Raw genomic sequence first — 16,713 nt, 5'->3', positions numbered from 1 at the left:
TGCGCTGGAGCCGTGCCGACTCACAACCCACGCAAGCTAGATAATTCCGCACACAGCTGCAATTCCAGGTTTTCAAACAGAGATGGCGACAAAGAGGCACAATTTACGGACTGCAGCTTTGAATATCTAATATTTAAATGTATAAAATTAAAGATTCAATTCTCTGGTAAAGATATATTTTTGTTGTATAAAAATAAGAGTTTGGAGCAAAATTTGGTGATTAAATTAATAAGTATGTATGGAAAATACCATATAGGCCTACACAAACAAAAAATGGTCTAATAATAAACCTAACATTACATTATTTACAATTGAACGTAAGCATTACATTGAAGCCTTAAAAGATCTAAGAAATAAAGCATAAAAGATGTATGAAATTTTTGAATCATTTTCTTATGGAAATTTGTTGTAAGCTATCCCCTGTAGTTTTTTTTTTTTCCTGTTAGTTCCTTTGATACTATCATGAATGTAATTGATAATAGTTGAAAACACTGTGACCCTCTATATATGTATGCTGTGTTAATGTTCTTGTTATGCAATAAAAAAAAACTTTGTTTATGTAAGCTAAAGTCCACACGATTGCCCCAACGGAGGTATCCAATGGTGGATGAAGGTTTCCTGCGTGTTCGGTCATTACAGCACGCAAAGTTATTACATTTAGGTTAAATTCAAATCTAACTCCATTTTATTATGACCTCGCATTTGAGTTAGAATGCTAATTATTATTGATCATTTATAGGATAATTTATCTAGACATCTGATTATTCTATTTATTCTTTAATAAACTCATATCTGACTCCATTTTATTATCTAATCTGACTCCATTTTATTATGACCTCGCATTTGAGTTAGAATGTCAATTATTATTGATCATTTATAGGATAATTTATCTAGACATCTGATTATTCTATTTATTCTTTAATACTATTGTACTCGTTCATTCGGGTGCTCATGTCGTTCAAAGATATCGCTTCGGCCGTTAGCGTATCTTACGGTCACATTCTCATCAGTCTTGGTTATTAGACAGAGTTATTAGTAATTGGCTAATACTTTAGACGGCCGCTCCTATGCTTGCTCATTCTAAAAGTACTTTTATTTAGCCCCCATAGATTTGTACACACTTGAATAAAGCAACATTATTTCTAGTCAAGAGGTCACAGCCACTAATGTATATATAAGCCGACCAACATTACTTTGTTTGCTTTTTTTTTTTGGCTCCAATTTGTTTATGTATTCAAATGGACCACATTTTCATCCAAATGAATTCCTTAAAAGGACAGCTTATCTTAGTAATTTCACAATATATTTAAATCAAAATATTGGCAATACTTGCATTTAACCATACTTGCACTTCTCAAAACCACAGATTTTTTTTTCTGGCATTTAGGTTAGCAAATGAAATAAGTGCATTTATCCATGTATCTGTCATAGTAGTGAAAAGGACAAGTTTGATTCAGGTGTTTTTTAAAATCCTCTTTTATTTTTTCCTGATTGTATTGAAGAGTCATCATTACTTTCATCACACAACATGACGTTACATCAAGCCTACTACAGGTATACACTGAAACAAACACAAAGTTTACAATGGATATATGGATATGCTCTCACAACAGTGAATGTAACATTATTTGTATTTTCCGAACACCTTCAAACTGTTGTCTTTTGTTTTCTTTTTTTCTAAAGTACATTTGTTCATTTAAATTTTCCCGCCCACAAATGATATGGAAGCCATATTCTCTTTTTAAAGAGTCTTTTATCTGCATTAACAATCACAACAAGTATAGACCATAGACCAAAAATGTGTCTCAAGGCAATTTGTTTTTACATTTCCAAACAGTCCACATGAGCCAACCACATACACAGTGTGATTTATTTGAATATTTATGTGTTTATTTGGTTTCTGTTTATGTCGTGATGCTCTTTTTTAGATGTAATTTACACAAAATTCCACACACAGCTGCAATTCCAGGTTTTCAAACAGAGATGGCGACAAAGAGGCACAATTTACGGACTGCAGCTTTGAATATCTAATATTTAAATGTATAAAATTAAAGATTCAATTCTCTGGTAAAGATATATTTTTGTTGTATAAAAATAAGAGTTTGGAGCAAAATTTGGTGATTAAATTAATAAGTATGTATGGAAAATACCATATAGGCCTACACAAACAAAAAATGGTCTAATAATAAACCTAACATTACATTATTTACAATTGAACGTAAGCATTACATTGAAGCCTTAAAAGATCTAAGAAATAAAGCATAAAAGATGTATGAAATTTTTGAATCATTTTCTTATGGAAATTTGTTGTAAGCTATCCCCTGTAGTTTTTTTTTTTTCCTGTTAGTTCCTTTGATACTATCATGAATGTAATTGATAATAGTTGAAAACACTGTGACCCTCTATATATGTATGCTGTGTTAATGTTCTTGTTATGCAATAAAAAAAAACTTTGTTTATGTAAGCTAAAGTCCACACGATTGCCCCAACGGAGGTATCCAATGGTGGATGAAGGTTTCCTGCGTGTTCGGTCCTTACAGCACGCAAAGTTATTACATTTAGGTTAAATTCAAATCTAACTCCATTTTATTATGACCTCGCATTTGAGTTAGAATGCTAATTATTATTGATCATTTATAGGATAATTTATCTAGACATCTGATTATTCTATTTATTCTTTAATACTATTGTACTCGTTCATTCGGGTGCTCATGTCGTTCAAAGATATCGCTTCGGCCGTTAGCGTATCTTACGGTCACATTCTCATCAGTCTTGGTTATTAGACAGAGTTATTAGTAATTGGCTAATACTTTAGACGGCCGCTCCTATGCTTGCTCATTCTAAAAGTACTTTTATTTAGCCCCCATAGATTTGTACACACTTGAATAAAGCAACATTATTTCTAGTCAAGAGGTCACAGCCACTAATGTATATATAAGCCGACCAACATTACTTTGTTTGCTTTTTTTTTTTGGCTCCAATTTGTTTATGTATTCAAATGGACCACATTTTCATCCAAATGAATTCCTTAAAAGGACAGCTTATCTTAGTAATTTCACAATATATTTAAATCAAAATATTGGCAATACTTGCATTTAACCATACTTGCACTTCTCAAAACCACAGATTTTTTTTTCTGGCATTTAGGTTAGCAAATGAAATAAGTGCATTTATCCATGTATCTGTCATAGTAGTGAAAAGGACAAGTTTGATTCAGGTGTTTTTTAAAATCCTCTTTTATTTTTTCCTGATTGTATTGAAGAGTCATCATTACTTTCATCACACAACATGACGTTACATCAAGCCTACTACAGGTATACACTGAAACAAACACAAAGTTTACAATGGATATATGGATATGCTCTCACAACAGTGAATGTAACATTATTTGTATTTTCCGAACACCTTCAAACTGTTGTCTTTTGTTTTCTTTTTTTCTAAAGTACATTTGTTCATTTAAATTTTCCCGCCCACAAATGATATGGAAGCCATATTCTCTTTTTAAAGAGTCTTTTATCTGCATTAACAATCACAACAAGTATAGACCATAGACCAAAAATGTGTCTCAAGGCAATTTGTTTTTACATTTCCAAACAGTCCACATGAGCCAACCACATACACAGTGTGATTTATTTGAATATTTATGTGTTTATTTGGTTTCTGTTTATGTCGTGATGCTCTTTTTTAGATGTAATTTACACAAAACAACAGGTCATTTTACACCTTGCTCTGAATGTTTGAAGTGCAGAAGTATAGTAAAATGTACATGTTTTACAGATATATTTATGTCCTTTTAACGGTGAAAATGGTTGCCAGTGCAACTGAGCAGCAGGGGGGGGGGCATGCAATTATCAGGTTATTTTAAAACAAATTTAGCTGATTCTTTCCTTTTTGACAGAGTGACAGCAGTCAATTTTTCTATGCCATCTATTTCTTTCTTTGTGCCACATACTTACTCCTACAAGAGTAACTGTTTTCTAGTAAAAAGGATCACAATGCATGAATGAGCTAAATAGCATAGATAATGGCAGGTGATCTGGTTTCCCTGACATACATCACAGTCAACAGCCCTAATGAATTACAAACCTAGGGTGTTAGAATGAATGGCTTTCTTAGTATTGTAATTAAGCCCTTATAGCGATGCATATATCTCCCCTTGGTGCGTTAACTCTATGCTTTCCTGAGGTGAATAGGATCAAACACACACACACAGAAAAAATAAACAAATAAAAATCTCTGAGACGCAAGACAGAATGACAGCTAATATAGTTCATATTGCAGGCAGTACAAACAGACTCCTCGATTTGCTTTCCATTGAGTGTTTTAGGTGGCCTATAGGTGCTATACATTGCTATATAACTGCTCGTTTTACACTCTCTTATATGCCATCTCGTATACATTCTAATCCATTTACATAATATAGTGCTATTTATTTATTATCTATTTGAAAAAATAAATATATCCGAATATATGTAAACCAATGTAATTTGTGACGAAGCTCATTAGCTGTAGGCCGTGTCGTTGGGTTTCCTCTCAACTCAAGAGCTTTTCTGACCGCACAGATATTACAGTGTGTGGTAATGCAGCGAGGGGTCCAAACGGGGTTCCCAAAGTTTTCAAATTGTACGATAACTCCAGATTTCCCACGGCCTGTGGAAGGGCAACCACAGAGGAGGATCATTTAAGACCAGATAAATGGGCAGCCCTTCAAAATGTTTTGTTTAATATTTCTCAAATATAACCTCCTTATATATATTTTTTCTTGATGTCTGCTTTATTGTTATCATATTTGTAGTATGCTTTAGATTTGTAATTTCCTTTAAGTATTGCACCAACTAAGCATCGTGAAGGATGGTGACCCCATCATATGCCGTTCATCTAGCAGCAACCGTCCATGGATAGTGAGAAATGATTGACGTTTATGTTAATCGCTATGGCTAATTGGCTCCATTTCAAAACAGTGCCACAAAATGGGAAACATGCCACAAATATGGGAAACAAAATTTCCATTCAGATTTATAGTATTTACATTACAGTTTCTCTTATACAAACAAATCAGCCCCCAAGTAACATTTTTGAAGACAAATATGGGAAACAAAATTTCCATTCAGATTTATAGTATTTACGTTACAGTTTCTCTTATACAAACAAATCAGCCCCCAAGTAACATTTTTGAAGCTACTATCTAGTTATTCTTTGATTTAGTTGTTTTATTTTGTTTCAATACTCTGACAACCATTTTTCTCAGCTGAGAAAATCATTGCATAGAAGGTCTGAAATTAAAAGTCCTCTGACCAAGCATTTCTTTTCCTGTTGTTGATCAGATTTTTTTTTTCTTATTTGAATGATAACAAATGTAGATGCATACATACACACATCCAAAATCATTCACACATACCATTAGAACATATAGCAATATCAAGAATTTTTTTTTTAGAACATGCAATCTCTACTTGCTTAGAAGTTCCAACATTACACTAAGCAGCTCCCTTATCTTCAGCTAGCCTTGTGTTTTTCTTAATTATTATAGTTATTTAATAAAAAAAATATTTTAAAACAAAACATGGCTTTCACACCTAATGTGTTATTATGAGAGACTGGGCATCACTTTTTAATGACTTAATAGACAGTTATCCTGAACCTTACAGATATATTACAGGTTTACAGACAGATATCACTCTTCTGACCACTACTGTAAAAACATCTAACAATTGTGCTCTTTACTGACTGACGACCATCCGCTATTGCTTTTGATCTTTTTTTAAACCGTCAAACAGAAAATTCAACCAAAATATATATATTTAAAAGGCTGTAAACAAGTTACAGAGTAACAATGGATTTAAAACAGTAATAAACAAACAAAGGAACTCAATACAATAATTAAAAAATAAAAAAAAACACTTGAATTAAAAAATATAAATAAATTTCAGTCTATTTTTTTTCTATATACAAACAATGTGGAAAAAAATAAATAAATACCATGAATAGAAAAATATGTTAAATGCTCTACAAACATAGCAAGGCGACAATAGAACAACAAAACAAAAAGATAATGCACAAGATTCCAACTCGCCAGTGCTGTGCAATGGTTGTAAAAACACCCCATCTGCAGCCTGAGGGCAATTTCTTAATACTTTGGAAAGGACAATGAATAAAAAAGACCTGATTGGTCAGAATCTGACATTGTTTTCCAAGTGATTTCTTATGTGATGATCTGAGTCTTATGTTTGGGCTTGTTCTAGAATTTCTTTCGTCCTCTTCTTCATATTCTCTCTGCTGGAGTATAAATGCACAAATCCTCTTTGTCAATCTCTCAGTGATATCGTGAACAGTGTAAGGTCTTGGATTACATGCATTCCTTGTCCACTTTACACTTTTAGAGCACATAGCAAGAGAAAGAAGAAAAAAGACAAAAACAAACAAACAGGATTTTTTTTTTCATTCTGGAATGTTGAGTTAAAGGACTTAGCATAGAGATGTGTGTTATAGTTACCACGTTCATGATTTTCCTTTTTTGTCTTCTTTTAGGAAAAACCTATGAAGTTTTTCTAAGTGTCCTAACATTGCTATTTCTTCCGTTCCTGAGAGGGGAGTGAAAAGTATTTCCCAAGTAACAAGAGAAACACGGAATCACACTTCTCCGTAAGTCACTCGCTGTGCTGCTCTAATGAGAACATGTCAGCTTGTTTTCAGAGTAATGCACACACAGGTTTCAAGATTTACTGTAGGCATTATCAAGTTACACTGATTGACCTGTTGAGTTTGTTGATATTGTGCGACTGGAGTCATCGCTCTCCGCTGCCTTCATGTACTGTGTTCTGTAGGCCAGGAGGAGCAGGTTGTTTGGAGCTGTCATGCTCAAAGTTGGCTGTTAATATCTTTGGCCATGCTGTTCGGTTAGAACACAGATACAGAATTCTCAAATAATCTGTGAAGAACAATATGGGATACAAAGAAGGCATTACAATCCAATGAAAGGCATTTTTTTTCAAGGTGAAGTGTGTAATGTCTGTTCCATTGGTATAAACAAATGGAATGACAAAAATAATGACTATTTTCAAACCTAACATTTCCCCTCTTTACCATCTGACCCACCCAGTGTACAGTGAACATACTTTTCAGGGGTCAACATAAGAATGACTTACTTATGGTTAAATCTTTGTATTACACTGGGATAAAAGCTGGAAAAAAATACACACTTCACCCTTAAATGTTGTATTACAGACAGTTTATAGGTGGCTTCTATGTTCTGAACAGGGACCCAAGAGTCAGTCTGCTGTTGATCTTTAGTTTATGTGAAGCATAAAGAGACATTTCTGAGACACTGAGTCGTTTGTAACAATGCAAGAAGTGATGTAACAAAGTTAAGAAGAGTTTAATTTTATTGCGACCCATACTGAATGTTTTAGCTCATGAGTCGGGTCCTGTCAGGTCCTGTAGTGGAGTGCCAGCAAGATGTTAAGTTAATGTTACTGTCAGTAGCTGCATTTCCATTACCTTTCAAATTGCGCAAATTGAAATTGCGAATTGAAAATACACCCAATGGAAACACGTCAATTTCACAAAAACTCCCACATATCACAAAAAAAGATTGTATGCTCGCAATAGGTGGTTTTTCAGGCAATTTGAAAAACTGCAATGGAAACTTTTTTTTTTTTTTTTTTTCCGCATTTACAGGTCACCTGGCATGCATAAAAGTCACTCCAAGAAACACCTCATATGTGGCCACTCTCAAGTATAAGGGGTATTCCTTGCCAATAATGCTTGAATGGATAATCCCTTATTTACACTGCATAACGGCTCCGACACAGCCACCGGAGCTGATCTTAGCCACTCTAGTCAATACTTGATTTGATCACGCATCATTTGGATTAAAACTAAATCGTAAAAATAAAACCATTCATAGGGGCATTCACTATAAACATCATTTATTTTCAACCTTAGGCATACACGACTTTCTGGCGAAAGTGAATCTAGCAGCCTGTGTGAAATGCGCTAGGCTGTACTATTCTGCATCAGTACAAATACCTGCACGCGTTGCGTGTGTTTTGCTTGCTTGAGTGTTTCTGCATTATATGAGTGGCTTTGGAATATAAATCGCAGCACGTTTCAGATGAAAAAACGTGACTTCTATTTCTGAAAATATCACAGTTAGGAGATTTATAACGAGTGGTTCCCTGCATTATTACAGCAAAGCGCATGATTACAGTACTAAGCCGCTGCAATGGAGCAGCTCTAATGCTATTAAATTAAAGATGATGTACCACAGAGCAAAACAATGAACAGTGAAAGTAACAAAAACTTGTAAAATACATTTTAATGGGCATAATTAAGTGTGAAAATAACCGAAGGATATACAGTCAAACCAAACAAGATTCAGAGACCAGATATAATTGTTGATATTGTTTTACTAGTGGGTGCAGGACACTATAGTTAATTTATGTAAGTGAGGATAGCAAAATAAAGTAAACTGTGATAAATCATACCCAAAAATTCTTCATACAGTGGACTACCAGTAAAACTGATACAAATTTGGGTCCAAAAATTATTTATTTATTATTTATTTATTATTATTATTATTTATTATTTATTTAGTTGCATAACATCGGTTAATGGAAACGGCGTCATTTTACAATAGTTTTTTTTTATCAACATTTATAAAATATCGCAAAAGTTTTTCGCAAATCTGTAATGTGTTTACAGCTAGTGATTTCACTGCTTGATGTGATTTGTCTATGTCAAATAAATGGCAAAGGTGTTGAAAACAAAAGCAACAGTTCCCATTTAAAGTTTAGCAATACAATATATTTCTTACATGCAATTTTTTGCCGTTTTTTTCATGCACTTTCATACAATACTCTTAATTTCAGGCATAAAGCAACTTCAATATTACCGGCACATTAATCTGTTAAACGATATTATTCATTAATGCTATACAATGCTACAAAGGAGCTACCATAATCGGTTAACAATAACAGGTTCATTACTTTTTTGGCAGTTCAATAACAATTAAAAGTAAGGAAGACCAAGGTTTGTTGTAATAAGGGTAAGTTTTAACTTAATAGTAAATTTAACCAATTAAAAACTGGCCAGAGGCAAGAAATCCCTATCATAAATGATCACCACACTCCTGAGCTGACCGTAAGGGCCCTATCACACACTCGGCGCAATGCGGCGCCAGGCGCGACGCAAGTGTTTTTTGCTAGTTTCAGCCCGACGCAGTTGTCATTTTCACGTCCTGTGCCACGTTGTTTAAATGTGTGTGCCCATGGGCGTGCTGGTCTGAAAACGAGGTGTGTTCAGGCGCATTGTTGGTGCGTTGCTATTTTGAGGCAACTGAAATAGACTGTGCCATTGACCAACTAAAACCTGGTCTAAAGTCTGGCGCAATATTTTTTCTTTGTTATTTAAAGAGAGCGTTAGTAATATGCGCCTATAGGCGGGTGCACAACGTGCATACACTTTGCTTATTACACACACAGAGACACGCAGCAGCACACAAACATTTTTAAAAATGAAAAATTACATTCCGCCGTGTAAATAGCGAACCCGCCATGGCGCAAGCGCAACTGGCTTTTAAAGGGGATGGGAGAAGAGACTCTGATTGGTTTATTGCACATTACGCCCAAAACACACCCATTACTCATTAAGAGAATAGGGACAACCCGTTTAGACCATGCGCCAGGCGCACAGACCGCTTTCCCCATCGTTAAACTAGCAAAAGTGGATTCGGACATGCCCTAAGTGCACCTGCGCCGTGCGCTTTAGACCATGTGCTTAGATCGTTAAAATAGGGCCCCTGGTCTAAAGTCAATGGCACAGTATTTTTTATTTAAAGAGCGTGTTAGTAATATATGCCTATAGGCGGGTCCACAGGGCGCGTACACTCTGCTTATTACACACATAGGGACTCACAGCAGCACACAAACATGCCAAATATTCAAAATTAAAGGAATACAAAGTAAAAGATTATTATTGTGTAGGCTACATAAATATAAACATGCCTACATGTCATAATGGATAGTCATTGCATGTATCAGAATTAGGATACCTGTTTGCTCGCGCATGAGCAGCTCGTTTTCATCTCTGGAGACGCGCTCAGTCTTTGCGCTTGCAAATTCCGCCGAGTAAATAGCGAATCCACCATGGCACGAGTGCAACTGGCTCTTAAAGGGAATGGGACCATTTTTCCCGTCGTTAAACTAGCAAAAGTGGATTCGGACATGCCCTAAGTGCACCTGCGCCATGGTGCGCACCTACACCATGCGCTTAGATCGTTAAAATAGGGCCCTAGAAGTTGGATGTCTCTGTAGGAAACTATAAAAGATTTACAGGTAAAAAAAAGTTTCAAATGTTGGCATAGGAAAAAAACAACTGAACACTCCCAGGTCTTCACTAATAGCTGTTTCTCACAACAGCAACACATGTTCACAAATTTCAAAGCTTAGTATTCAAACATCTTTTCTAGCAGGGATGGTTGACCAGTTTTTTCCATTGACTAGTGTAGGAAGCAATAGCTGTCTCATGCTCTCTCTGCTCAGATCCAGTTAATTTGATGGATTCCCATGAACCCCCTCTGCTACATTGGCCTACAAACACAGTTTAGGACATTCAGGCCTTATTTGCAATTCCCTTTTCCTCCTACCAATTGGAATATGAATGAGGGAATGTGAGGGTGTGCCTGCCTGCCTCTCCCTTGACCAGCTGCAAACCAGCATTCAGTTGTTCCAGTGAAGAACTAGATGCCTAGTCTTTGGTTACAAATGAGCAGGACCATTGTTCCCTAGGATGATACATTATCATCACATAACCAGTCTCACCATTCTCAGCTCTCAACTCTGCGGCTAATCAGCATCAGCCCATTCATGGGAAGTCATACATAGCTATCTCCATGTGAATAAAGCATGTATGTTAAAGTGGATGGACAGTGTGAAAATGTTTAAGTGTAAGTGAATAAGTAACTTGACTCAGTCTCGCTGCCAACCCCTTGATTAAGACTGTCATTTTTATATTTCAGAATTTCAAATCATAAAGTTACTTACTGTCTGGCTTTCAGAGCGAACAGTGTTGTCGCCTTTGATTTATGACCCAGACCTAAAGTCCTGTGATTCCAGTCCTGGCTGGCTTTAAAACACACACACACACACACACACACAAACAATACAAATTCAATTGTAAATGTTATAAAAAATTGCAATATCGCCAACTATCGCCAACAATAATGAGTACTTTATAGTACTAGGGGAGTTTGTTTTCATGATATAAAATTACTCATAATGTCATGTATGTTTTTGTTTATCTTTAATAGGTTCACTTCAACGCTGTGACGGCTGGCTGAAGCCCATATACAGTCACACCAATTCATTGGCAGATATTGCTTGAAACGGTCTCTTCTCCATGCTGCTCGCTCTGCAGCTGCAGAGGCACCGCATGGGCTGGCATTTCAACCTGAAGCTATGGAGCGCAAGCCTTCGGTTTTCTCTCTCTTGCTTTCTCCTGATTGCATGCTTAATATGTCTCAGTGGAGTTTGCATATGAGGGTTTGTGTCCGAGTTCAGAAACTCGTAAAGTGATCTCTTTTAGATTTAATGTGCTATCTGCCGCCACATCTGACTTCGAGGAGTTCAGGCCACCCTTTGCCCTTCTTTAGCTTATACAGAGCTTTTGCATGTACTTTCTCATGCTGTAGACAGGCTTTAGCTGGATTGGGATGAGGCTGTCCAGCCAGGGGCTCACTCCAAGTTGGATGAGTGGTTGTTAGCAGGCACGCATTTGCTCTGTAAGCCGCTGCCGTGATTTTAGGATCCATTGTGAGATCTCAGGGTCCTGGAACCAAGCCTTCCCTGCACGGATTACTAATTCGACTGCCTCTGTTTTCACAGCCATTTTTGAGATGGCTGAACAGGGGTATTCAGAGATGCTGGCAATGGAAGAGCCATTAGTGGCTCATCTCTCACCATCGTCAGCCCTCTAATGGAAACTGAGGCCTAATATACTGTTCAAAATGTGTAGGACTATGTCTGCTTTGATCAGAAAGTCCTGTATAGCTGCTGGTTGAGCAAATGTGCTGCTGCACACCATGACAGTCCTGAAGGGTTCCCAGCTGAAGGTCCTTAAGGAGATGGAAGATGGTGACTGCTTGTCCCCTGAGGCAATCAAATCAATCAAGGCAATCTGAGAAATCGCTTTGTGACACTAAGCACATGGCTAATGCTATTGGTCTTTTTGATGGTGGGTTTGGACTGAATGCTATCTCTGGCTAAGGATAAAACATCCTGCTAGATGCTTTGATTTTGGAGATGCTTCCTGCTAGATGCCAATAAATTGGTGCGATTTAATACAGGTCTCAGTCAATCATCACATGCGATTTAATACAGGTCTCAGTCAATCATCACAGGGAAATAAGGTTACATATGTAATCAAGAGGTTACCAATGTAACCAAACCATCCAACTCTAATATGCTATATCAACTTTTATCATATACTTACCAGAACAACCAGACAGCTTCTCTCCCTCTCACTTTCTTTCATGAGTTGTCTTCTCTTTAAATTAAAACATAGTAGGGAAACTTCATAGGTTTTTCCAGTGCAAAAACATCCTCTGTCATTTTAGACACCCTAAAATAACACGGAAACAATAAGAATAATCACTGTGAAGCTAAAAATATGCCACCTTGTTACAATGCACTCTACTCAGTCAGCTGCTCTCTTGCTCTTTCTTTCTCTCACTCTCTCTCATTCTCTCTCTGACACACACGCATACGCACACAGGTGTTAATTTTTTGGTAAATTATTTTAAAGTATGTTTATTTATTACAGTTACAACATGGGCAATGGTAAGTGTGTAATAACTGAAAATCAACTGCACCCACCTTTTAATTGTACTACCTCACCACAAGGAGGTGAACTTTTTGCCAAATCCAGAGATGGCTGTGCAAATCACAAAGTAAAAGAGAAAACAGTGAGAATAACATTGGTTATAAAAAGCATTGTGTCTGTACAAATAATAAACATTTGTTTTTGTAAGAAAAAAAGAATTAAGAAAAGAACAATAGTTAATATTGACCCATGTCAGGCCCTGTTCTACGGGGGTGCTAGAGGGTCATAAGCACCCTCAAACAAAATCAATAGCACCCTCAGTTAGAGCTGTAATAATGGCATTTCATTGCAGATTTGGCAAAATATCCAGCGCATTATGGTTTGCGCTCTGGAGATTGGTTTCTATTTCAACGTGTTTGTGCAGCATTGAGCAGTGTAGCCAAGTTTTTATTCAGGTGTGTTCAGCACAAATCATCTCATTATAACAACGTTTAGGCATGATGTAAATAAGAGATTCGTTGTGCAGCATAGAGAACATCATTGATTATAATGTAACTTTGTGAGATCGCAATGAACCTTTTAGTGATTATGAAGGGAGCGCACTTTGTGGCATAACAATATATGATAAATTGCTGATTCATTTGGGAAACCAAATAACTTTCTATATTAAAAGCAGGCCCGGCTCCAGAATCAAATCACTGAGGGTGCTCCTTAAATTAGTGAGGGTGCTAATTTATATATAATTCATATATATATGTCTATTGCTATGGCGCAAAGAGTGCTCCCTTCATAATCACTAAAAGGCAGTCACTCATCTTAGTTCATCGCGATCTCACAACTTTACGTTATAATCAGTGTCTTATTTTTGTATTTGTATTTGTATTTGCAATCAAGTCATGGCCAATACAGCCTTTGTGTATATATATATATATAAATTAATAAATTAAATTATATATAATAAATTATATATAAATTAGCACCCTCACTAATTTAAGAAGCACCCTCAATGATTTGATTCTGGAGCCAGGCCTGACCCATGTACTATTTAAACTAGTCTGTTAATAATAACTGACCAAAAATGCTAGTTATACCTTGGAAACTCTCTGCTCACCTTCTCCTAATTTGCCAGCTTGCTCTGCAGCTCCTCCAGGCAAAATTTTAGTCAGCATGCTCTCTCCGTCTACACCCGGCTGACCTGCAGCTGCACTGCCAATTCCACCAGGCCTTGGAGCTGCTTTGGAGCCTAGAGAATTATAGAGAAGAGATTTAGGTTTACAAATGGAAACACTGCCAACAGATACATATATGCCTCTTCAATTAGGTATATAGATAGCATGGCAAATTTGGATAGTAATCCAAGAAAATACTGATCAGGCAGTGGCCACTTATTAATGCTAAAGACCAAGTACAGAGCACATTTTACACGGCAAAATTCCACAGCCAAAAAAAGGTGGGACTGGATTTGAGTTGTGAGGCCTTTTTCTGCAACACTTTATATTCTTGAACAGTGCCAGTGCCGTAATAAAGAAGTGACTAAGTAGACACCACTTGAAGGATTGCCTCATTCATTGTGAATGTTTAGCGCAACTTTAATGAAGCACCGCCTAACTGCCAACTTAAGAAACATCTATTGGTCAGCACTACATGGTCAAAGTTCAACAAACTTGAACCCGAATATGTACAGAAGAATTTCTCTGCCACCAGAAGTCCATTAGGTAAGCTTCATCATCATGAGGATTCTTACTGACTTGACTTTATTGATGAAATTTTGCCATACAAAGAATTTATCCACAACCATTTTTGCAAATGTTTCCTTTCACGCATATATACTTTTTATTGCTCTTACTAATGCTCTTACTTTATTGCTCAAGACTTTCAAGTACAATTAGACTTAGACATATTAGACATAGCTTTCTATGTCTATAATTTTCTTAATTTAGTTTATAATGTCATTATATGACTATCTTGCTATTATTTACATACTGTGCCAAAACTCTGTTCACTATTTTTCATTTGGTGTTCAATTTGTTGGAGCTTGTCATTGTGAATGTCTATATTATCTATCAGTGGCATAAGCACAATATTATTTTTAGCCGGACCTGAGCAAAAGTGAGTGGGCACTTTCACTTGAATATCCTACATATTCTTATAGCCAAAAACAAACTGACTTGATATTCCAGCCATTTCAATCTTCTGTTCTCTTTATTAAAAAACAGAATTCATAGTAAAACACACACACAGCAAAAACTACCACTGTATATGATTTTTCCCAACAAAGTAACTTGTGAGTGACAGTACAGAAGCCCTAAAAAGCCATGCATTACTTTTTTTTTTCCCCTTGTTTTCTTGTGATCTCAAAATAAATAGTTGTTTTCTTGGCATAAAGTCACCCAACAGCAATGTGAAAGACTAGTGGAGAGCATGCCAAGATGCATGAAAGCTGTGATTGAAAATCAGGGTTATTCCACCAAAAAATACAATTTATTTCAAACATTAGTATTGTATTGTTTAAAAATGAATATGAACTTGCTTTCTTTACATTATTTGAGGTCTAAAAATACTGCATCTTTTTTTTTTGTTGTTATTTTGAACAGATGTCATTTTCTGCAAATGAATGCTCTAAATGACAATACGTTTATTTGAAATTAGGGAGAAATGTGGTCGCAGGGTTGCAGTGGTCTCAATTTTTTTCCATAGCTGTATAGAAATACAGTAGCAGATGTAGACAGGTGGAGCTGGGGGAGGTGGGAGGCTTCAGAGAAGCTCTGATAGCGTGCTGCATGACCAGCTTAATAACAAACATTAAACCAGACTATTTAAATGAGCAAGCAAGCAAGCTCATTCGCTGCCAGATCAACAGAGGCCGTTCAGCTTATGCATTTAGTAAATTATATGATTGCTAGTACAGTAGATTGCATGTAGCCATCTAGTTGCAGGCAAATATTTGGTACAATTACCACAAACTAAAGCCACCCTTAATGAATGTTTCTGACCCATTTGCAAAGGTTAGATATTTTTCCAATTCTAATTTTCCAAACAAAAAAAACAGCACAATACAACCATGAAGTGTATACATAATGTGTTCTATTTCAGAAGCAAAAAATCTTACTGGTCTTTGATTGTGCTTTGAGTATATCTAGGCCATGTTGAAGTCGTTTAAGCACAATTACCTATTCCAGTAAGTGGAGGTTGGGCTGTTTTGGCAGGTTGGCTGGGGACTGCTTTTGCTCCAATAGCAATGGCAGGGGTGGGCTCTGGTTTAGTCTATTGGAGACAAGAGACACATTGTCATAAATCACACTTACTGTATTAATATCTTAAAACTGTTTCTTATATTTTGAGTTAAAGTTTATTTAAAGTGATAGTTCACCCAAAAATTTAAATTCTAATTAATTACATTAATTACTCATTAGTGAGTCATTAATTACTCACTCTTATGTTGTTCCAAACCCGTAAAACACAAATTAAGATATTTTTGATGAAATCCGAGAGCTTTCTGGCCCTCCATAGACAGCAAGGGTCCTACCACATTTACGTGCAGATCAAAGCACGCGGATACGTCGTGGTACTCTCTAAAATTGCACTAGGGTGACGCAGAGGAGAAGAATTATTGAATAAAGTTATTATTTTAGTTTTTTGTGTGCACAAAAAGTATTCTCGTAGCCTCATAAAATTACGGTTGAACCACTGATGTCACATGGATTATTTTGTCAATGTTCTTGGTATCTTTCTGGACCTTGAACGTGGTCCCTTGCTGTCTATGGAGGGTCAGAAAGTTCTTGGATTTCATCAAAAATATCTTAATTTGTGTTCTGAAGATAAACGAAGGTCTTACAGGTTTGGAACAGTATGAGGGTGAGTAATTAATGACAGAATTTTCATTTTTGAGTGAAC

At 36.2% G+C, this 16,713-nt stretch overlaps 1 protein-coding gene and 1 long non-coding RNA gene across 5 annotated transcripts in view; both read right to left on the bottom strand.

The window, feature by feature from the left end:
• Window positions 1-5,972: 5,972 nt before the first annotated feature.
• LOC107697996 (uncharacterized) lies at window positions 5,973-12,614 on the bottom strand. The gene is made up of 4 exons (XR_001635291.1): window positions 12,490-12,614; window positions 11,043-11,124; window positions 6,494-6,928; window positions 5,973-6,373 (listed from the first exon to the last, which is right to left on the bottom strand). It is a non-coding gene; the product is annotated as an uncharacterized LOC107697996 (long non-coding RNA).
• A 255-nt stretch (window positions 12,615-12,869) lies between these two features.
• Window positions 12,870-16,713, bottom strand: part of LOC107697998 (protein bassoon-like) — a 39,535-nt gene continuing 35,691 nt past the window's right edge. For 3 of the 4 annotated variants that reach the window (XM_016498901.1, XM_016498905.1, XM_016498903.1), the window contains 3 exons: window positions 15,990-16,083; window positions 13,931-14,062; window positions 12,870-12,930 (listed from right to left, as the gene is read on the bottom strand). In XM_016498901.1, the coding sequence (XP_016354387.1) occupies window positions 12,890-12,930; window positions 13,931-14,062; window positions 15,990-16,083 (267 nt within the window). In that variant the 3' untranslated portion in view covers window positions 12,870-12,889. Of the gene's footprint in view, window positions 12,931-13,930; window positions 14,063-15,928; window positions 16,084-16,713 lie in introns of those variants that run through there. The other variant, XM_016498904.1, reaches the window with a different exon arrangement.

The sequence above is a fragment of the Sinocyclocheilus anshuiensis genome, unplaced genomic scaffold, assembly GCF_001515605.1.
Source record: "Sinocyclocheilus anshuiensis isolate Anshui unplaced genomic scaffold, SAMN03320099.WGS_v1.1 scaffold1950, whole genome shotgun sequence".
Lineage (NCBI taxonomy): Eukaryota > Metazoa > Chordata > Actinopteri > Cypriniformes > Cyprinidae > Sinocyclocheilus > Sinocyclocheilus anshuiensis.
The sequence above is the reverse complement of the archived record's forward strand: the minus strand, read 5'-3'. Positions and strand labels throughout refer to the sequence as shown.